Source organism: Symphalangus syndactylus, chromosome 17 (genome assembly GCF_028878055.3).
Source record: "Symphalangus syndactylus isolate Jambi chromosome 17, NHGRI_mSymSyn1-v2.1_pri, whole genome shotgun sequence".
NCBI classification, from domain to species: domain Eukaryota; kingdom Metazoa; phylum Chordata; class Mammalia; order Primates; family Hylobatidae; genus Symphalangus; species Symphalangus syndactylus.
Window position 1 is genome coordinate 77,147,296 of NC_072439.2, and position 23,944 is coordinate 77,171,239.

Sequence of the window (23,944 nt, forward strand, 5' to 3'; positions counted from 1 at the left end):
ATTTCCTGGTCAAAGACCTGGGATTTTCTGGCTACTCTATCTCTTTCATTCATTAAATAGTTGCAGTCATGAAGCTGGATGTTTGCATCTTCCAGTCGTATCCCAGCTCTTCTGGTTTGCTCCCTGTTTCCATCCCAAACCACAAATATACAATCAAATAGAGTTGCCAAACAGGGACCTGTTCTTGCTCTGGAATAACTTCTTGGACTCTTTTTCTTTTCCGGTAACATCCCACTCATTTCCTACCTCATCTAAGAAACATTCACAGTGTTGACTAAGAGTGACACAAAACATTCTTTAAATGTAGCACTGGTGTAATATAACATCACTGGGTTGTGAAGAAGATTAAATGAAGGAGCTGAAAAAGAACATTTTGAGCAATGTGAATAATCTAGGCTTTTGTTCAAGCTCCATTATCATGGAAATGCGTTTAAAAGATGACTGTGCATAGGGCTATTTGAAGTCCTGCACACGGGGACTAACAAAGGCACCATTCCTATCCCTTAAGAACACCCTAGCTTATTAACAGGACCATTAGTGCTATACTAAGCACAGCCATGTCTCTAACTGTGACACTATAGCCTTTGCTGTGACTTCAAAGAAAACTCGTTATTAAGTAAAATAACCTTTCGATACACTGAAAAATATTACCTTATAAGAAAGTAGGCAATGCATTACCTTAGACTTTTATCCCTAGCCTTTTTTTTTCTCTTTTGGATGTGAATTTGGGTTCCATTTCATAAAAGTACTTCGAAGAAATGTACATGCAAAACAACTTACCAAGTAACATTCACCACATTATAGAACTTTTATGTAAGAAAATTCTCATATGTATAAATTCAGAGGAAGAATTAATAGAGTGTTTCTGACTGGAGTTCTTTGCAGAGACACTTTTCAATGATGAAATGATGAATCTGTGTCTCATTAACCAGGGGAATTTTTCCCATGACAAGTGTTTTAAAATACCAATATTTTTCTTCCAAGTATATCTTCTCTCACTATATACCATCACTACAGCAGGAAACGAGTGGTAATCGGGTCACAGTTCTACATGTGACTAAGAGTAAAAATTAATTTTAATAATATTGTAAGAAAAATGATAAGCCAGGAAGGGAATATATTGAAATCTTTTACACTACCCATTCCAAACATGAGGGGCATTTCTGTAATAATAGTTAGACATTCACCTCAAATTTAGATGTATGCATGTAACTACAAAGAGCCTCTTTCAACATGAAAATGGAAAGATTTCTATTAAATTAATGTCAAGAAAATGCTGTATATATGATGAGTTTAAGAACTCAGAAGATGTGGAAAACTATCCCAGAGTCCCTTCCTAATTAGGGGTGGAGCAAAGGCCAGATACTGGTCTCCGAACCCCAGGCCAGTCTTCTTTTCTTGTGTCAATGTTTCCACGTGAAAACAGGAAATACTCAGGAAACTACAAAGATCTGAGAAGTACTTCATATATGCTAGCTCATTTATTCTAGCAACATCTGTATCAGGGAAGCAGGGGTGAATTATTTTCCATTTTTATTATCTAAAAAATAAGTAAATCCAGAAATAAAGTACTGAGCTTCTGTCTGTTCATTTAATCAGTCTCATAAAATAAAGTAATGTGTGCTTATGATCTGGTATGAAGAATTAATGGTTGTGTACTTTTATAACAACAACAAAAACAAAACACATTCATAGTTTATTTGCTATCTTTTAAAAATGTAAACTAGTCTTTTTCCAAGGCTAGAAATTTTGCAAATCATTCCAATGTTTATACCCTTCAAGTAAGAGATGGAAAGCTTCTCAGGGGAATGCCTCTGAAGCAGTTTACTTAGCTTATATTACATGTAATGTGCAGATGGCCAATTATTCCAGTTATGAATCTAGACTACTCTCCTCAAAGTAAAGAACAAACTAGATATTTTATCTGTCTCTTAGTTTGTTTTTCTTATGATATAGTTTATGGTTGTTTCCAAATGTTTGTGTTTTTAGAATGGTTTAGGGGATAAAATAGTCTTGGAGTAGACAAATGAGGAATACCAAAGAATATAAATGTTTAGAATAACATGGAGTAGGGAATTAATTATCATATGTACAATTTTTTCTCTGAAATAGATTTAAAAAATATTTATCAGTGTCTAAATATTACCACTGCTGCTATAAATCTTAATTTTCACTGAAAATGACAAATTTATTAATATAAACTTAGAAAGATAAAACCCTTTACCAGAGAAAGTCTTGTTTCCTGGGTAGAAAGTTCAGGTTACAAAATGTCTTTAAAGAACACGTTAATGACCATCATCCACTTGAAAACACAGGATCGTTCTTTGTTTTGATGTGACTATATCAATATGTACTAAAGCAATAGAAACAATTTAAAGTATGTTTGAAAATATATTCTCATAATTCTGTAAATATAATCAACTCAATTACAGGACAGACTAGATTTCGACTAACATATAATTAAGTACCATGCTTATGTCTTGTATAATGGCCAAAATCTAGTTTAACACCTTGCTTAAGTACACATTAATCAAAACATTTTAATATAATAATAAAAATTATCCTTTAATTGACTATCAAGTTTAGCACAAATTACAAAACTGCATAGCCAAAATTTTATACATATTTAAGCATATTTGTTGGAGGGAAGAGAATGATGGTAACTCATATATTATAGTCCTTTGTCCCCAAATAATTGTACCTAACCAATATAAATCTTGAGTTTATATGTCTAAACATAAAAGAAAAACATTTTTCATCATGGGGAAAGTTTTCTCACCTTTTTTGAGCCTGTTTCCTACCTATGGATAAGCTAATTGGAAAGGAAGACCCAAATTAATATTAACAAAGACTTGACCTGTGTAGTACTTTTTAAAAAGTAAAATTTTACTCTGCATAATCTATATATTCTTTTAGTATCAGAATGCATATTTTGCTTTACAAATGGGTATATTGCTTTCTACTCCCTTTAATGTAAATGTAAATATAACTGTTGTTATGACACATTAGTTAAGTATGAAAGTAGTATGATATTTACTAGGGAGCATAGCAAGATGTTTTTGCTTAGGGGTGGACCAATGAAATGAGAAGATGTGAACATCTATGTCTTTATTTTTACAATTTCGTGGTTTCAAATTTTATATCGTGAATCATGAATTTTAGGCTTACAATTAGACAAAGCAAAACAATTCATTTAAACTTTAGTAATTAATTCATCAGAAAATTGTCACTGATCCCCTTCCTTTTATTCTGAGAATAATGCATAGCACAAAACATTTTTAAAGTAAGTTTCCATTTTAAATAATAATCTAAACAACACTTTGCTGACTTTGACTAGGCTTGATAGAAAACGGTAATATTTATAACCAGTGGACTGTAAGATACTGAAATAATAAAGGATCAGCTGTATTTACAAGGACAACAAAATGACTAACCAATTTAGTGTACTGGTCATTTCAGAAAAATAACTGTAAATTTAGTGAGCTAAAATAAAAATGAAAAAACATTTGTGCCAGTTATTGAATGGTCTGATTTCTGTCAAAGTGGCAGCCCTCTGGAGAAAGTCAGATAAAATATTCCAGGACAACATCACTGATATCAGTTTGTTCAATTGATGTTTGGGTCATTTTCATAAAAGTGCAGCAGAAAATGTGTTTTAAAATCTCAATGTTTTTCAGCTCTGTTTGTTTGGTTCTCTGGTAAGTCCACAGTATTAATACTTTTAGTTTGTCAGTCTTTTATTATAATAAATTATAATTGTTAAAAACCAAGAAATAAGAAATGTAAGTCAAATCACTTAGCTATTGTAATATTTAATCGTGGCTGAAATAAAGTGTTATAAATGCAATTTTTATCTTTGCACCACCAAGTTTATTTCTGAGGAAAGGACAAAACCAAAACCAAATGCTCTCTGACCATCTTATTATTCATTTATTTATGTATTTATGTATTTATTTTTATTTTGATAGGTTTTGGGGGAACAGGTGGTGTTTGGTTACATGAATAAGTTCTTTAGTGGTGATTTCTGAGATTTTGGTGTACCCATCACCCAAGCAATGTACATTGTACGCGATGTGTAGTCTTTTATCCCTCACCCCCTCCAATCCTTTCCCTCAAGTCCCCAAAGTCCACTGTATGATCCTTATGCCTTTGTGTCCTCATAGCTTCGCTATTACTTTTGAGTGAGAATAGATGATGTTTGGTTTTCCATTCCTAAGTGACTTAACTTAGAATAATGGCCTCCAATTCCATCCCAGTTGCTGCAAATGCCATTATTGTGTTCCTTTTTATGGTAGAGTAGTATTCCATGGTATACATATACCATATTTTCTCATTGATTGATGGGCATTTGGGCTGGTTCCATGTTTTTGCAATTGTGAATTGTGTGCTATAAACATGCATGTGCAAGTATTTTTTTTTTTTTGTATAATTACTTATTTTCCTCTGGGTGGATACTCAGGAGTGGGGTTGCTGAATAAAATGGTAGATCTATTTTTAGTTCTTTAAGGAATCTCCATACTGTTTTCCATAGTGGTTGTTCTAGTTTATATTCCCACCAACAACATACAAGGGTTCCCTTTTCACCACATCCATGCCAACATCTATTTTTTTTTGTTTTTTGATTATGGCCATTCTTGCAGAAGCAAGGTGGCATCGCATTGTGGTTTTGGTTTGCAGTTCCATTATCATTAGTGATGTTGAGCATTTTTTCGTATGTTTTTTGGCCATTTGTATATCTTCTTTGGAGAGATGTTTTTTCATGTTGTTAGCCCACTTTTTGATGGGATCGTTTGTGTTTTTCTTGTGTTTCTTGTGCTTGTGTTTCTTCTTTTCTTTCTTTCTTTTTTTTTTTTTTTGATGATTTGTTTGAGTTCCTTTTAGATTCTGGATATTCGTACTTTGTCAGATCAATAGATTGCAAAGATTTTCTCCCACTCGGTGGGTTGTCTGTTCACTGATTGTTTCTTTTGCTGTACAGAAGCATTTTAGTTTAATTAAGTTTTATCTATTTATCTTTGTTTTTGTTACATTTGCTTTTGGGTTCTTGGTCATGAAGTCTTTGCCTAAGCCAGTGTCTAGAAGGGTTTTTTCCAGTGTTATCTTCTAGAATTTTTATGGTTTCAGGTCTTAGATTTAAATCTTTGGTTCATCTTGAGTTGATTTTTGTGTAAGATGAGAGATGAGAACCCAGTTTTGTTGTTCTACCTGTGGCTTGCCACTTACCCCAGCACCATTTGTTGAATAGGGTGAACTTCCCCACTTTTTGTTTTTGTTTTCTTTGTTGAAGATCGGTTGACTGTAAGTATTTGGCTTTATTTCTGGGTTCTCTATTCTGTTCCATTGATCTATATGTCTGTTTTAATACCAGTATCATGCTGTTTTGGTGACTATGGCCTTATAGCATAGTCTATTTGCTCAGTCTTGCTTTGGCTATGCAGGCTCTTTTTGGTTGCATATGAATTTTAGGATTTTTTTTCTAGTTCTGTTAAGAATGATAGTGGTATTTTGATGGAAATTATCTTGAATTTGTAAATTGTTTTTGGCAGTATGATCATTTTCACAATATTGATTCTACCCATCCATGATCATAGGATGTGTTTCCATTTGTTTGTGTCATCGATGATTTCTTTCAGCAGTGTTTTGTAGATTTTCTTGTAAAGGCCTTTCACCTCCTTGGTTAAGTATATTCCTAAGTATTTAATTTGTTTTGCAGGTATTGTAAAAGGGGTTGAGTTCTTGATTCGATTCTCAGCTTGGCTGCTGTTGGTGTATAGCAGGGTTACTGATTTGTGTACATTTATTTTTTAATCCTGAAACTTTGCTGAATTCATTTACCAGTTCTATGAGCTTTTTGGATGAGTCTTTAGGGTCTCCTACTTATATGATCATGTCATGAGCAAAGGGCGACAGTTGGCTTCCTTTTTAACAGTTTGGATGTCCTTTATTTCTTTCTCTTGTCTGATTACTCTGGCTAGGACTTCCTCTCTGTCCATTTCAAATTTGTTATTTAGAAATAGCTTATAAAGAGACATGTTAATCATTTTGAAGGAGACTGAGAACTGTTGATTTGTGGTTTACTGATGTAGTTAATTTGGGGGAGGGTGAGCAAATACAGTTTTTATTATTTTCATTCTTCCTCTTATGAATGAGTGATTTTATAAACTATATAAATTACACTATTAAAAATATACCATTGGCTCTCCATATCCAAGTGTTTCACATCTGTGGATTCAACTAACTGCAGATTGAAAGTATTTGGGAAAAAAAAATCCCACAAAGTTCCAAAAAGCAAAACCTGAATTTTCTCCATGATGAGTACTATGTTGAATTCCTGTGAATTAAGTGATATGTAGGCATTGTATTAAGTATTATAAGTAATTTAGAAATGCTTTAAAATATATAAGAAAATGTGGATAGGTTATATGAAAATACTAGGCCAATTTATTTAAGGGACTCGAGCATATGCAGAATTTGGTATCCACAAGGGCTCCCAGAACCGATTGCTGGCAGGTACCAAGGGACGACTATGTAATGATTTAGGCCAGTACTGATCTAATGTGCATACAAATCACCTGGGGATCTTGATAGACTAGAGATTCTGATTCAGAAGACCTGGGGTGGGACCTGGGATTCTGCATTGCAAGTAAGTCCTAGTCCATGCAGATGCTGCTTGTCTGAGGACTATATTGAATAGGAAGGATCTATGCAACATTGAGTGAGTAGCAAGGATCTCATGTTCACACACACACACACACACACACGTGAGGTGCACAGGGTTGAGTTATGTGTACTCCTAAATTCTGAAGTTGTGTTATTCTTCTCATTCACCATCATCATTAAAACACACCAGATCCCTCTTTTATTTAACCAGCACATTTTTATCTTATCTAACCTCTCAGTGCTTTCATCTCAGTATGTGAGATTTCTAATCTCTGAAGGTTTATCTTCCCTGATGCTGTTTGGCTAATTAGCACTTGAATATGCTGACTTTTCTTTATTTTTTTTATTTTTTATTTTTTTGAGATGAAGTCTCACTCTTTCGCCCAGATTGGAGTGCAGTGGTGCAATCTCAGCTCAGTGCAACCTCCGCCTCTCAGATTCAAGTGATTGTCCTGCCTCAGCCTCCTGCTGAGTAGCTGGGACTACAGGCGTATGCCACCATGCCCAGCTAATTTTTGTAATTTCAGTAGAGATGGGGTTTCTCCATTTTGGCCAGGCTGTTCTCGATCTCCTGACCTCTGGTGATCCACCCTCCTCGACCTCTCAAAGTGCTGGGATTACAGGCGTGAGCCACCATGCCTGGCCAACACCGACTTTTCAATTAGGTTTAAAAGTATCCCATCTTGTCACACATATCAAAAAAATAATATATATACATACTGGTTACTAACAGAGCATATTTTCTTTACACAGCCAACCAGATGAGATTGAAGTGGGCATCAACAGTTTGAAAAAGCGTGATACAGAATTAAGGATGTACAATTAGAACACAACTTACTTATTTTAATGCTAATTTCTTCTAAATTTCACCCACAGTAACTTTGGCTCTAGGTCTCTGAACCAATATACTATTTTTATTTCAGTAGTGAAGACACTTTGGTGTCACCTTGGTAGAGATGACTATAGTATCATAGTGAAATTATTTATTTGTAACATTTCAAACAGTGAATCAATGATGGAGTCAGACTTAGGACTTTGTTTATCCAATTTTCTCATTATACTATGCACATGTAGCATTGAATCAGGGATTGAATTATTGATGTTATTGGTCTGTTTGAGTCTTTATCTGGATTACAAAGAGTGCATAACGTGAGCAGAGAATTAGGTAGCTACTAAAATAAAAGTTGGTCCCCCTCAGTCTTTATGAAGCATAAACAAGGTACAGAGTATGATATAAATGCTGCAATCTGAAAGTTAAAGTGCTAAAATGTAGTGTCACAGTCTTTTTTGTATGGTATCCTTTCTTTCGAGGCACACAATCCAGTTAATTTTCATCTCATATCTAATGGATTATTACAGTTCATAAATACGCTTTAAATTATCACCGAATAAAAATAGTACATGTGTTTAGCTTTATTCAAAACCTCTTAATAATGTAAGAAAATAAAACTCTTCTCTCAGCTCTTCTTCAATAGACATAGGTTTTTTTAAAAAATAACTTCTGTCTGTAATTTAATCTTAGTGTCCTGTAAAGTCCTGCTTTTAGTATCTGCTCTCAGAAGTGAACTGTTTGTCAAATTTCCATTAAGCTGAAGGTAAAAAATTAATGAGGCACTTACTTTAGATATTTCAAAACTAATGCAAGTCTATTAGTCATGCAGCACAAAAAAATCAAGGGTTTGGGTATGTTCAATTATGGTTTAGGGTTCACTCATATTTAACATTTAAATGCATTGCTTCATAAGCTTAATAGAGCATTCTAGAGAAAAATGGAATGCAGTTATTGATTTTTTATTAACGTAAATATATCTTAAAGATGATTTTATTTATTTAAAGACTTTTTATCTACAAAAGTTAATTTTAGAGCAAGGATAATCAGCAAATTGATAGGGATAGACGGTTTTTGAAAGTTTATTTAATATGTCTGCCGGGGGAGAGTATTAGTTAGCCAGGGAGGAAGCATAACTATATAGCAAGCATACAATTATAATTTATTCTTCAATTGTACCCCAGCTCAATTTCGTCAGGACTCAGAGAACCATTAAGACATAGGCATTAAGATTATTTTTCAAACAATTGTTGATTCTTTTTTCTACCATTAATTATTGAACTCCTGTTATGTACCTGACAAGGTGCTAGGCATTGTGTATCATACAATGATGTAAATGACTTGGTCCTTGCTTTCAAGAATTTATAGTTCAGAGGGAACAAACAAAGTGATTTTACATAGTGATAATGTTAACTGAAAATAGCAAGCATTGCAAAAAAGGTGCAGATATGGCACACAGAGCTGTGAGTGCCAGAGAAAGCTTCACGTAGAAGATGGATTGTAAGTTGGGCTTTGAAGGAACTGAGTACTTTAGATGCATGTGATGCATGAGAAAAACAAGTGAAGTAAGAGGAATGGCTTAAGCAAAAACATAGGGGATGTGGCTCATGGAGTGTGTAAGGGTATAGCTTAAGATTTTGCTTAAGATGTATGAAGAAAACTGATAGGAAATAATATCGAAGTATAAGGTTTGGGATTGTGAAGGTCCTTGAATGGCAAGCTAAAGAGTTTGGTGTTTGAATTGGGGAGAGGTGCAATCATACAGTGTCTTAAGAAGTTTCCGCAATCATGAAAACTTCAAAATGATAGACAGCACATTGTGCATCAATATTATTTCATTATCTCATGCACATTAAAAGCTCCAAAGGTAATGGCTGGGAGAGAAAACACGTACTGGGAAAACCAGATGGCTATCCCAGCGTTTCCCAGCTAGTTTGTACAGACATTGTCTATGCTTTGAAACATGAATCAATTTGTCCTCAAGTGCAGCCTGGAGCAGTAGGAGACTTGAGGCTCGTCACTTTTGGCTGAGAGCAGCCTCCTATGGTCTGAAAATCCCCTTTGGTTTACCTCAGTAGGTTGCACAACTATTAGCATCTTCTACATAAATTATGCAGGGCCTGGTACCTTGGCATGCCACCTGTGCAATCTCACAGAGTCCCCTTTCCAAAGGGCCCCACACTTGATGTAATGCTCTCCTATTGCCATATTGAAATTCTACATACTTTTTAAACAAGAGGTCCGACGTTGTCATTTCACTGTGGGTCCTGCAAATTATATAGCCACTTGTGGTTCCATGAATATGAAAACTGTTGGGAAATATGGCCTACACTGTGGTCCGAATGCACTGTTACATATATCTATATAAGGGAGCAATGAAATAATGAGGCCAGCACTGCTCTTATATAACAAAATGGATTCTAAGCTTAAATCTTTATTATTTTTTCTTCAAAGCCATGACTTCCACGGCTGCCATAGGCCTAAGCTAAATATAATATTTTAGCCTTGTGGTCTTCCAGATGATAAATTAAGGAAACACTCCTGTATCATATTTACTTATTTATAATCTACCTCCTCCTGTAGCCTGGATACCAGCATCATCGAGCTCTCCATCCTCTGAAGTGCCATCAAATTAAATTCTGAGGAAAACCGTTAGCAATTATTTTCCCTAATAAAAGTGCTGAAAAATATAGCACTGCATTTGAAAACATTACAGGCTGCCTGATAGAGTCATTCTGTTGTGTATTTCCTTTTCTGAGTCAGTAAAAATGTATAAACTGAATAAGTATTCATTATTTCCTTAAGCATAGTTTGTTCTCTCCATTATCTCTATTCTATTCGTGTACTTTTTTGTACTTGTGTTATTATAACTGTTTTATTTTATTTTTATTTTTTATTTTTTGACGTTATAGATGCATTTAGTTCATGTAAATAGTCAAATATTTCTACAGGCTTAATTTATAAAAATGTCACCTTCTCCTCCTCTACCCTGTGTCTATTCTCTCCTCTCTTTAACTCCCCAGGGCAAATATGTAATTGTTTTTAACATCTTTAGTAGTTACTTACCTTTTATGTTTACCTTCCTTCTGCTCAGTTATGCATTGGAGTTTGTTTCTCAGTTTTATCCATTATATTGACTTACCACTTTGAGAGATAGAGACTTAACTTTCACAAGTATTCATGTACATCACTGCCTGACTTTTTCCCTTTTGTCCTTTTTCCTAAAAAGGATCATTTTTGTGTTAAATCAACAGTCATTATTTATATTATTATGACTATGTAAATATTATACATATTGTTCAATGATTAAATTTCTTCTTGCACAACTTTTGGTCCCTTTAAGCTAATAGTTGTCTCCCTTTATAGGTTTCTTATTTTTCTTTATAGCTAGACACTCTTCAAACTCTTACACTCTGATCTTACTGTAAATATTCTCTTAATATGTTAGCACACATCTGGTATTCTCATTAATCTGGTCTTCCTAGAGACCTCCCTCCCCAGCTCTGCTGACCACCTGCCGTCATCCTCACTAGGTCTGCTGCCAAGGGGCCAGCCTAGGGTTGCCCTTGGCTGAGATCTCTTACTTAAGGATAACAAAATTAAGTTGATTTGAAGTCCTGTATATGACTGGGATTTATTGACTGATAAATTTCATTGGAGGATGTTGTGGATGAGTTGTTTCTTTTATTAATAGACCTGTTTTTGGTATTTTTAGATATTTCCTATTGATCTCATCATATTTGCTAAGAGTGAACCTTCTATTGCCCTACCTGGAGAGAAGGTTTCTGTGTGCCAAAAGAGAAAACATCTGAGGCGTCCTGGCAATCATGACACCTTTTTTTGGGGGGTTGGGGGGGACTGTGTCTCACTCTGTCACCCAGGCTGGAGTGCAAGTAGCATGGCCTTGACTCACTGCAACCTCCGCCTCCCGAGTTAAAGCTATTCTCCTGCCTCAGCCTTCCGAGTAGCTGAGATTACAGGTGTGCACCACCACACCCAGCTAATTTTTATACTTTTATTAGACACAGGGTTTCACCTTATTGGCCAGGCTGGTCTTGAAATCCTGACCTCAAGTGATCCTCCTGCCTTGGCCTCCCAAAGTACTGGGATTACAGGCATGAACCACCATGCCTGGATGACACCATCCTCTTTTAGGTGTGATGTTGCTCACTGTATTTGGTGTCTCCCTGTTCACTCTCTCACTCTCAGTTTTCTGCTGAAGTGAGGAAGGAACAGGCACCCACGCTGACTGGGTGCTGAGGATTCCAGAGAACAAGCCATTTCACAGTCAGAATTTCATCAGATCCTCCTGTTTCTGGTCTCTTTTGCAGCCCTATTTCAATAGGTACCTGGTGTTGACAATTTCTAACCCTTTCTTTGTTCGGTGGTGTAAGCAGCATTCTCAGCTTCCCTACTAAGGACTTAGGTTTTAGGTTTCCCCCTCAGGTCTTACTTCACTGTCACTTACATATCTGCTTTCTAACTAGAATCTTATTACTATCTATTCTCCTGGCCCCTGTGCATTTATGCTTTTTCATTCTTTTGTCATCATTTTAGTGGACAATGGAGGTAAGCGCATATGTGCAATCTGCCATCTTTAACTAGGATATGTCATTGTATTTGGACTAAATTTTTATTAAGTATCTCAAATCATGTTAATAAGTAAACAGGGTATAACTAAGGAATAGATAAACAAATGAATGAATATAAACTTATCAGTCATAATTTAAGTACTCGTTACAGATAACTTTTCCTTAAGTGTTTTAAATTTCTGTTTACTAAGGATTCTCTTCCTTTGTCTTTTGAATACAGATGGAAGTTTTAGACAAAGCCGATCAAACCTCACCTCTCTGTTAGTGCAGCCCATCTCTGCATCCCTCGTTGCAAAACTAGTCTCTTCACCAAAAGCTAGAACCAAAAATGATGCCTGCAGCCCTCTAGAGCTTCCAAATAATGGTAAAGTATTTAATGTCGTTCTCTGTATTTTACAGTTTTTGTAAAGACCATCGTCATTTTTAATCTCCTAAATTGATGTATGTAGGATTATTCCTTTCAAAACCACTGGCTTTTGATGAAGTGGGCATTATTTTCTTCTGTGGCTCTTTAGCAGCATGTTTGGGAAGTAATTTTGATAAAGACCGAGAGTTGACCAAAATGAGAGATTAGAAAAAGAAACCATTTTGAACTGCTACAAAGAAAAGTAGCTTTATAAATAAAGCATTTTTGTACGTTCATGAAAATCTGCTTAACATAGTTTCCCGGTTTCAGCTTCAGCAGTCTCATCGCCTGCCAAGATTCAGTGGATAGCAGGCAACTATCTGGGGTATGAAGTCTTTTAGTATAAAGCATTAAAGCCTAATTCCTGCAATTGACTAAAAAATCCCTCTGTCTATACGCATCATCGCCCTAGAATGCTTCTTGTACTGCAGTGCAGTTTGTCAGGCTTTGTTGGACCACGTAGGATGAAACTGAAATAGTTAAGCTACCTGTGGTGGGATGAAAACCTTCGGCTGCATCTTATTCCTGCCTCCAGCCTCAGCATTAGGGTTCTAAAGAAAAGACTCTCTCTACAATTTGTTAAATTTGTATCTATTTGCCGGGAACTACAACTTGTGGGCTCTTTCTTGTGTCCAGACCTCTGGGCTCAATAGTCATGTTTTATCTCAACTGTTTTTCTCTTGACAACAAAAGCATACAAAAAATAAAATATGTGGAAGAAATATGTACAAAAAAAATCTAAATACGTTAAGGATTTCTCTGTTAGGGACATATGCTTTTCAAAATCCTATAGATTGAGAGCCTCCTAAACTGATTACCAATTAAACAAGGTGGGAAAATTAGAAAACAGTAATAAGCCAATGTCCTCAAAGCAGGAATGAAGAAGCAATCGAGGAGCTTTTTCTTTTGTTTTGTTTCTGCCATTTATTCTGAGCCCAACAAATTGATTATTGGCTCTATTTGTTAAAATATGTAAACAACACCAAAATAATAGTGTAGTTTTAAGAGGCATTGGACTTGTAAAATACCATATTTAAGCCCAGATTTAAATAATTAATTAATTCAATACAGAGCCCCCAATACATTCCAGCCACTGTCCTGCCCTCAAGGAACTGACAGTCCCCGTGCTAGCTCCAGGCCCTCTCCTATGTCACCTCCCACTGGAAACCTCTATGTCTGCAGCTGCAAAAGATAGCTACACCATTATCATCGTAAATAGTTGTGAGAATCAATGTATGATATGTGTATCAATTCTTTTTTAAAATTTTTTTGTGTTATATGTTATGTTACATATTTTTTCAGACAAGGTCTTGCTCTGTCATCAGGGCTAGAGTGCAAGTGGCTTAATCATAGCTCACTGCAGCCTCAAACTCCTAAGCTGAAGCAATTCTCCTACCTCAGCCTCCCAAGTAGCTAGGACTACAGGTGTGTGCCACCACACTAGACTAATTTAAAAAGTATGTATTTTTGTAGCCACAAGGTCTAGCTAAGTTGCCCGGGCTGGTCTTGAGCTCCCTAGATCAAGTGGTCCTCCTGCCTCAGCCTCCCAAGGTGCTAGGATTATAAGTATGAGCCACCATAACTGGATTAATTTTTTTGTATATTGTAAAATGTTACATAACTATTAAGAAGTATCTTTGTTATCAAATAACTACATTTTTTTAAAAAATGTAGACATGTCTTACTCTATTGCCCAGGCTGGAGTGCAGTGGCATGATCATGGTTCACTGCAACCTCAACCCCCTGGGCTCAAGTGATCCTCTTGCTTCAGCCTTCCGAGTAGCTAGGGCTACAGGCACATGACACTACACCCAGCTAACTTTTAAATCTTGTTGTAGAGACAGGATCTTACTATGTTGCCAGGGCTAGTCTCAAATTCCTGGGCTCAAGCAATCCTCCTGCTTGTCTCCCAAAGTGCTGGGATTATAGGCATGAGCCATTGTGCCTGGCCTAACATTAATTTTCTTCTTAATATGCAGAATAATGTACTTGCAAAGTAAGATGGCATAATATGCAGAATAATGTACTTGCAAAGCAAGATGACACTCTCCAGCTGCATTTCCATAATAAATTAACAACAGGCATGAAGCCTACAAGAAGAGTTGAGATATATACCCGTGTTAAAGCAAGAAAGATAGGCCTACTTTCTAAGGGGTTATGACATATGAAATTGTTCTCATGGATATTGTTATGTTTTTAGAAAAATTGTTATGGTTTTTAGAAAAATTGTTATGTTTTTTAAAAATTCAAAAAGATATATTTAAATCATTGAGAAGACATTTCATGTTATAATGAGTTATTTATTTTTTAAAATACAGAATATACATTTAAATTTTCCAAATACTGATTGAGCAGTCTCACTCAGTCTGGTAAATCAGTATCGGAAAATCTAAATGTATAATTCTATATGAACGTATAATCCTACATCAAACTGAATTTAATGTAGGATTATAACCCCTTACCCTAATGTTTTGGACAAGAATGCTCATAGTTTTTCTGAGATAATTGTTTCCTCATAGATACTATAAAATGCATTAATTATTCACAGTGATGTATATCAGGATGGAACATGAAAAGGATACTGAATGAGGTACTATAATTTTAGGCAATAACAGCAATGCTTATTATTTAAGGATTAAAGAAATAATTTAAAACATATTGTAATTATAATATTTTGTTGAATTTTCTAAGTATAGCCCTGATCTTTAGTGTTGGAAAATCTTCACTTAACAAGTTGGGAATGGGCACATTAAGAATATGTGTGAGAATCCACTAGTTATTTATCCTACCCATTTAACCCTTTATGCACACTAAATCAAAATTCTCTAAAATCTAGACAAAATGTAATAGAATTTTTCTACTACCAAATCAAAGGCTACATTTAATAACTCTAGTGTTAAAGTGAGTCATTGTTCAAATTTCAGAAATTGAGTCTTGGTCCTGTTTGTCCAGACTTGGATTATCCTTGAACCAATCATCATAATATAGTTGATGTAGTCTGTCAATAGGCTTGAGTCAACCAGAATCTATTTCTAGGGATATTGCCAAAGCTACTCATAAAATGTTGATGGGAAATGCTGGCAACAGTTCAAAAAGGGAAAGTGGCAAATGGATGTTGAGAAAGCAAGTGTAGTTCAAGGATGATACAAGTCTGGCCAAGACTCAGTTTACAAACTTTAAGTAATGACTTGCTTCATCATTAAAGGTGAACAAGAAACCATGTAGCTCTGGGATCTTTCTCTAGCCTTCTTGAGACCATGGGAATGCATCCTACCTGAAAATAAAGTCAACATAAGAAGGGGTCAGATGAGTAAAGGGGAGAGAAAGATAGAAATAGAGATAGAGAGAAGGTGTGGGGAAAGACGGAGAGAGAGAGAGAAAAAGAAACCCTATTTACATGATTAGAGCCTTAAATAAAGCCTTGTCTGAAGCCAAATCTACTGAACTTTTCGTATATATGAGTCAATACAATCCTCCTTTGTCTCAGCCTATTTATATTTGGTTTTTGGTTACTTGCAACTAAAAGCTGTCTAACTGATACAAACCATAACACTTAAAGTAAACAAAAGAATTAAATGCCTTCATGCATGAGATAGGCTTAGCAAATTGAAGTGGACAGCTGGGCATTTGTATCGCTGCGAGAACTAAAAAAAAAAAGTATGAGGAATGGAAAAAGAATCAGGAGAAAAGTTCTTCCTTAAATAGATTGTTTGCATTAATTAGATAATTGGATACTGACTCCATTTCATTTTGAATGGTTTTTTTCTTTGTAGACCTGACCCTTTCATTCAATGTATTGTCAATATTTGTCTTTGAAGTTCAGTCAAAACATGGAAAACTTAATTTTCACATGTCAATCTGAGCTTGTGGTTAAAATTCATGACTATAATAATTAAAAGGGAAGAAGAAACTTTAAAATCCATTAATGTAATTTAGGGTGAAAAATATAAATGAATCAAGTTAAAAATAAACATTTTGATATATTTGATGATTCACTTATTTTGAAAAAATAATTCTTTACATGTTGCTTAAAACTTATCAGTGATGACAAAATTTTACATAAATAAATTTGGATGATGTCTCTTCAAGTGGATATTCAAGTGCTATTATTTCCTTATTTACAATTCTATATTTTTATGCAAATTACTTTTATTATTAAAATGACAGTGTCTAACTGATCATCTTGTTTATAACTTTTACATATTTCTAATGCATTTTGAAAATCTATCTTCCTAATCTGTTAGTAGTTACTTGAAACAATGCATTACTAGCATTTCTTGAGTATAAATTTAAAAACATGTATTGAACATATTATCTACAAGTTGTAGTTACACAAACATTTATTGACAAATGATGCCTTTTAACTTTTCAAGAAATATCTTTTAAAAGGAAATGTTAGTACAATTGAATCCAACATTGAGTATTCTTACATATGAAACTGATCAATCTGTTCAGAGCCGCGTCGGAATTGCTACATGTGAGAAAATCCAGTACACTATGCTATTCTCATTAAAGAATGTCTTGAAATTCTCTCTCTCTCTCTTGCTGTGTCTTTCTCTCCCTCTATCCACCTACCTATCAATTTATCTTGGTAGACAATGGAGTAGTATGATCTTATATGACATGGCTTCCTTTAAGTTCCAACATAACAAATGACAAACCTTTTTGGCCACAACAAAACAAAGTATTGTTTAGTAGACCTTAAAAGAGAAAAAAGAAAGGGAAAACTAAAAACTTGTTTTTGAGCAGAGTGGGCTTTAATAATATTGATTAGGCTTTTCCAATCAACATGGAGGAAAATATTCAGAAGAAATGGGGAAAATTTTCATCTCTGCAGAGAGCTTCTATATAGCATGCCTATAGATATGATGGCTGCTCTTTATCTGAATAATTCAGGGAGCTAGAACTCTGTAGGAAAAACTGGTATGCGTGGAGACAAATGCCAGATCAACTGTCTTCAAGCAGTCAGTTACATAGTGAACCTAGGAGTCTGAGGTAGGAGCTGATAACAGAGTATTGCGTAGAACTAAAGATCAACATTCATGAGCTGCCAGTCTGAAGTCCTTGGACAAAAGGAAAAAGAGCTTCAGAATTCACTTTGAAGGACTGTTCATCAGGGATCTTAAATGGAGTGAGCGTAGGGGGGAAACCTATTGTCCAAAGTCCACAGAAAGTAGAGTCAATTCTCTGTTTCCTGGGGAGTGCAGGCTGGGCTTACCAAAGGTGACGCAGATCTGACATTCACCCAGAACTTCTCAAGTTTCCAGGATTCTGTCTCAACAGTTTGATTTTAGAAATGATTCAGGTGGGGTACAGTCTAGAGTTTTTGTTTGTTTGCTAAAAGGCTTAAAGACAACCTGAGATGTACACTTGAAAGCAAAATTACTTTTAAAAGTGTTTTCTACTTTTTCAATATTTCTCAATGATTTTACAGCTTCTTATATTCTTAGCATATCATTTTTCAAATACCTGTCACATTTTACAAATTATAGAAATTCCAACAAAACTTTGGAGTTTGTATGTGTGATGAAATCCATTAGCATACACCCTATCTTTGTATTTTCATGTTATGGACCAACACTGTCATTTACTAAACAAAAACTTGCAGAGACTCCTCACTGCCTTTCTGTTTCTATATTCTGCTATTCCTTGCAAGTATCCAGTATTTCTCCTTATTTTTCTATTCAGTATTATCCAAATATGTCTTGCATGTCTGTGTCTCTAAGTTGTAAAGGCTCATTACCCTCTAAATTCTTAAGGTTCAGTGCAAGTGTTATATTCTCCACCAAAAGCTCTTTAGGGTTTCGTTCAAGTTGAACGTAGCTTCTCTTTATGACTCTCTCATGCATTTGGCACTTGTGTGCTATTTGGCATTACGATATGATATTCTTCTGAAGCAGAGCATAAGCAACTGAATTTTCATTAGAATATGTTGCTTCCTCTTCATAATTCAATTATTTGAGATTTTCTTTATGGTTCAGGGTATCGTCAGTGTTCTATGAGTATTTGAAATGAATGTATGCTGTGTAATTGTCTATTCTATACATGCCACGTAGACTAAGTTCCTTAATCAGGTTGTTTACATATTCTGTATATTATTCATGTTAAAATCTCCTACTGGGAATATAAATTTCTCCATTTTCCCTTGTAGTTAGTCAATTTTCACTTCATATATTTTGAGATTATTTCTTCGTTGTTTATAAATTCAAATATATCATGTCTTCCGGAATAGTTGAACCACTTATCACATGAAGTGATATTCCTTATGTGTAGTAATTCTTGTTTTAAGTTTGAGTATTAATTTTGTAACACTATTTGTATTAGTATCTTTATGCTCTGTATTTTTTGCTTTCAGCCTTCCTGTATCTTCCCTTTATATGTGTCTCATTAATAGCAAATAATTTCCAATTTAAATGCAATCTGATAGCCTTTTAATAGGAGCATTTTGTCCCTTTCATTTAATGTGATTAATATGTACTTAGGCTTATAGTTTTCATCTTAATTAGGGTTTCTTCTTTGAATCACATATTGTTTTCCTTGAGTTTTATTTTTTCTTTAGATTTACATGTTTGCCATTAAATTTTTCTATTATTTAGAAGTTATAAATACATTTTGTATTCTTTTATAATTAATCTAAGAAATTACAACTTCTTAGAGATCCCATGCCCCTGCTCTGCTTAATGTCAGGTAACTTTCTTTGCAGTCTCTTGGGAGGGAGTGGGGAAGTTCAGAACTGTAGGATTCCTACTTTATAGAGGAAGAATCTTTTTTTAGAACCACCTTCTTCATCATAGTTTTGGTAAGCCCAGGACTTTGTCTTCTGACCTTTGCATCTCACGAGGCCATCAATATTAAAGGGTTCTCTTTGTTTACCAAATTCCCTTAGGTTGAAGATAACCTCATAGTTTTATTTACCTGGGTTCCCATCACAACTTAAATTTTGACCTAGTAAGTTCTTAATTTCTTGCTAATTCTTAGATGCTGTTAACAAGGTTTGTTTTGTATTTTATTTGGCATTATAAGTTATTATCAGTGAGTGGATTAATCTGATATACTAGCCCACTATATTTTTAGTAAAGAAAATCTTCTCTTCCTTTCCATCCGTTTATTTCCTGGCAGCAAATATGGACCCGGAAAATTGTGTAGATTGATTGACATATAAATCAGGTTTTCATCAAGATAAAAAGGATACACTAAAAATGTGCAATTTCAGAGAATTTAATCAAGTGCTTATGCACATGGTGTGGACAGGTAAAGCAAAACAAAAAAAGGGCTACCATGGCTACTGCCTCTAAACCAGGTCTAGTAATTGCTACCACTGTAAACCTGAAAGGTCAAGAAGAGAGAGCAGTTGCAGGAACTGGCAAGTACTTTAGCTATAAGAGAAGTGCTGTGGCTTTCAGTCAAGCAGATTTGTCACTGCATAAAGTGGACAGCCAGGGAGGGTACTGGAAAATAAATACTCCAGTCTTTCACTTAACCCAACCTGCTGGCCTCTTGTTGATGCCTTCAATTGGGTAAACTAAACCCGAAGCCAAAGGATAAAAGAACCAGGTAGATGTAGTTCTTAGAGGTACTTCTCCTGGGGTAAGGTTAATGGAGGGTAGCAAATAGATGTGAATGAACAAATAGAAAATATGCAGCAAACATAGTGCTTCGGGTGATTAGTCTTCTGATTAATTTTATGATTTATGATTCGTAGAAGTGTTTGGTAGACAGATGAGAAAAAATCGTCAATTTTTACATTTCTGAGGGATACAAAGAGAGTAAAAGTTATTGTTTCTCATATTCATATTATTTAAAATATCTTCCTAGTTACATAATTTTACTAAATAAAAAGAATACAATTTAATTCAATGTTAATTGTTTTTCCAAAAGTATGCAAGCTCACATGAGTACTTGCACATATGGATGTGAAAATGTGTATGCATGTATTAGACAATCAGGGGATAGCTATATGTACTTGAAAGTTTACAAGTTATGATGGCATAGAATCTAGAAGCAGTTTATATTCAGATTTTCCGGCAAACAGTTGGCATTTAGGAAAGATAGCTGCAGACTGCAGCATCTCAAGCATCAAAACTGTGCCTCTAGAACAGATTCTAGTCCCCGTGAGGATCAGGAAAATTAAGAAAATGAAAGAACAATCTGGAAGTCCAATCCTGGAAGAAGTTATTTTTTAGAGCCAGGTCGGCAAGAAAGGGACTCAAGTATATGATAATGGGACAAATATTCAATTAAACTTAGAGACTCTGGAAGAACTATGCCTAGGAAACTAACAAATGCTTAATTATTTGCATTGAGACTCAGAGTTAGCAGCAGGTGTTATTCTTCAAATCTCTCTGAATAAGATTGGATTTTTTTTCTAGATACTTGGTATAATTATTCACAATACAGGTGGAAATGAAGCTTTGTTAGTTATCACGGAAGAAGAAGATTGGGAACCAATTAATCTGGCTCTTAATAATTGCAACAAAAATGCAAGACAGAATTGTCTCTGGACCATAAAATTGGCAGTAGTTATTTTTCTCTGCACATGATGAAATTAAGGGATAGAGAGAGGCAGCTATTTCATGTCTCTTAGCTCTGACACCCCTCACCCTATTTAAATACAAATGTTCTCTGAGTGGAACACATTTTTATATCTTGAAATCTTTTAAACTTCACATGTCATAATTAAAGCTGTCATCAAATTTTACATGAAAGGCAGAAATTGGTAAATGTGAGCTGGAAATGTAATTTTTAACTACCAATACACACACACACACACACACGCAGCAATTTTTTGAATAATTAACTGCCCCTAAATGTTCTCCAGGAGTTTCTAATTACAACTTTCAACTGTGAATTTTTTTTAATCTTGAAATAAATGTACAGAAATTTGCGAGAATAAAAGTATTTTTTCCTAATTACTCAAGAGCAAATTACAGAGTGAATATGTCTGACTTTGTCGGTGAATTATCTGACAAACAATAACATACTCCTTCACAGATGACACAACCATCACAATCAGAAATTAATCATTGATACATTACTACCATGCATTCCACAGACTCAATTAAACATTTTCCAATTTTCCCAGTAACATCCTAAATTACAGTAAGATCCAAACTAGGCACATGTATTGCACCAAGTTGTCAAATCCTCCATTTCCTTCAAGATGGAAGAGTTTCTGTCTTTTCTTGACTTCCTTTGCTTTGCTACCTTTGAAGATTCCACACCAATTATCTACAGCATTGTCCCTCCAATCTGGGTCTATCTGATGTTTTCTCATGAGGATATTCAGGCTCTGAATCTTTAATAGTAATACTACAGAGTGAGACTACGTTTTTCCTATTGCATTTTATGAGCTGGTGCATGATATTACCATGTGCCAGGGAATAATTTGTTCCCCTGTTTGTAATCAGTTGATGCCATTACTCCCTCCGCAATGGATCCAACCTTCGTCACTGTCCAATATGGGCTATTCACTCTACATCAAATGTTCTACCTCCCCCTACCACGATGTAGTTAGCTTCTTTACTCTACTCAGGCTCTAACAATGTATGTTTTTCAGCTCTTAAAAGCAGATGTCCTTCTCACTCTGCTTCAGTTTGTCCCATCTCTAGTGATGCTACTACCTTTGATCACTTGATTAAGGTGGTGGCCGCCAGGTCTCCTTATTGAAGTTACTTTATACCTTTTTTCTTTTATACTCAATAAGCATTTGAAATCATGTAGCATACTGCCCCAAACCCCTGCTATCTTTAGCCACTAGTATTTGTGTTCACTGACACTTGTTGCCCAGTCATTTCTGTGATGATACCAATGGTGACTTTCCAACTTCCTTTTTTTATTTTGTTTTTAAGACAGTTTCACTCTGTCACTGCAGTGCAGTGGCACCATTTTAGCTAACTGCAGTGCAGCCTTGAACTCTTTGGCTCAAATGATCCTCCTGCCTCAGTCTCTGAGTAACTAGGACTAGGGGCATGCACCACCATGTCTGGCTAATTTTTTTTTTTTTTTTTTTGGAGAGACAAGATCTTGCTATGTTGCTCAGGCTGGTCTCAAATTCTTGGCCTCAAGGGATCCTCCCAAAGCTTTAGGATTACAGGCATGAGCCACCACTTCCAGCTGTAATTTTATCATCTTTATACTTATTAGTTGAAATTCCACTGTAAAGAAGAGATTTTTCCTTTTTTCTATTCATGTCTTTGTATGATTTTTTAAATTTACACATGCCAGTATTGAGTCATTACTTAATTAGGATTTATATGCATAATGGATTCAATAGGTTATAAACCAGTACTATTTGTATCTTGATACTCGAATTGTCAAATGTTAGGCAGTAATAGCAACTTCAGCTGGGTTCTGTGTCCTTTGACATGTACTCATTATTCTTCGTGTATTTCCTTAGTTTTTGGCACCATAAAATGTACCAAATCATCTTGTACTTTTCCTGTGCCAGCTCTGTTATGAGCCATTTCTCCAAAGAGTCTAGGTCCTTTGAGTGGAGAATAGTGTCTAGAAAACCAGATCTGGATTCATCTATTGCTATTGAAGTATTGCTTCTCTCCATACTACTCAGTGAACAAAACTAGGAAAATATTGTTACATTTTAATATTATATTTGTATGTAAATATATAAAAATATATCTATACACTCAGATTTATATCTGTATTTACTTTTAAATCTGTATGCACGGGTGTTATGCACACACATACACACGGTTTTGTATATATGTGTGTTCTCATGGATATATATAGATATATATATAATCAACAACATATATAGATATGTTCTCATGGTTTTATATATATAAATATATAAATTAATATAAATTCATATGTTCTCTTGGTTTTATATATAATATATAATTAAAATATATTAAGTTGTAATTTAAATATAAATATAATTAAAAATAAATTATATATATATAAAACCGTGAGAACATATCAATATCGAGTTTTGTTTATCTTTCCATGTTTGTAAATCTTTTCTCTAGCAGTTAGAAATTGCCTTTTCATTAAATGGAATATATTTACTTAGGTAATTAGATCCTCTGCATGTAATCAATTGATGCCATTACTCCCTTCACAATGGATCCAACCTTAGGCACTGTTACATGCAGGCTATTCAATCTATATCAAATGTTCTGTCTGCCCCTACCACAATGTGGTTAACTTCCTCCCTCCACCCAGGCTCTAACACTATATGTTACTCAGCTCTTAAATGCAGATGGCCTTCTCACTTTGCTTCAATGGCTTATCTCATTGCACTATGTCCCCTGGCACTTGCTTTCCTCCTCATATTCAGGCCTTCTCACACACAGGTACACATGTGTGCACACGCGCACACACACACACACACTTAGACACTATCCCCACCATCCTTGGGCCCTGATATACCATGCTGGACCACAAGCCAAAATAACTAGATCCTGAGGTCTACAACCACCATAAAAGAAAATCTAGCAC

At 35.0% G+C, this 23,944-nt stretch overlaps 1 protein-coding gene across 1 annotated transcript in view; it reads left to right on the top strand.

Annotated features, from left to right (window-relative positions):
• NAALADL2 (N-acetylated alpha-linked acidic dipeptidase like 2) overlaps positions 1-23,944 on the top strand; it is a 955,512-nt gene that overhangs the window by 575,403 nt on the left and 356,165 nt on the right. Inside the window, exon 6 of the mRNA XM_063621698.1 lies at positions 12,302-12,445. Coding sequence (XP_063477768.1) covers positions 12,302-12,445 — 144 coding nt within the window. The remainder of the gene's footprint in view (positions 1-12,301; positions 12,446-23,944) is intronic.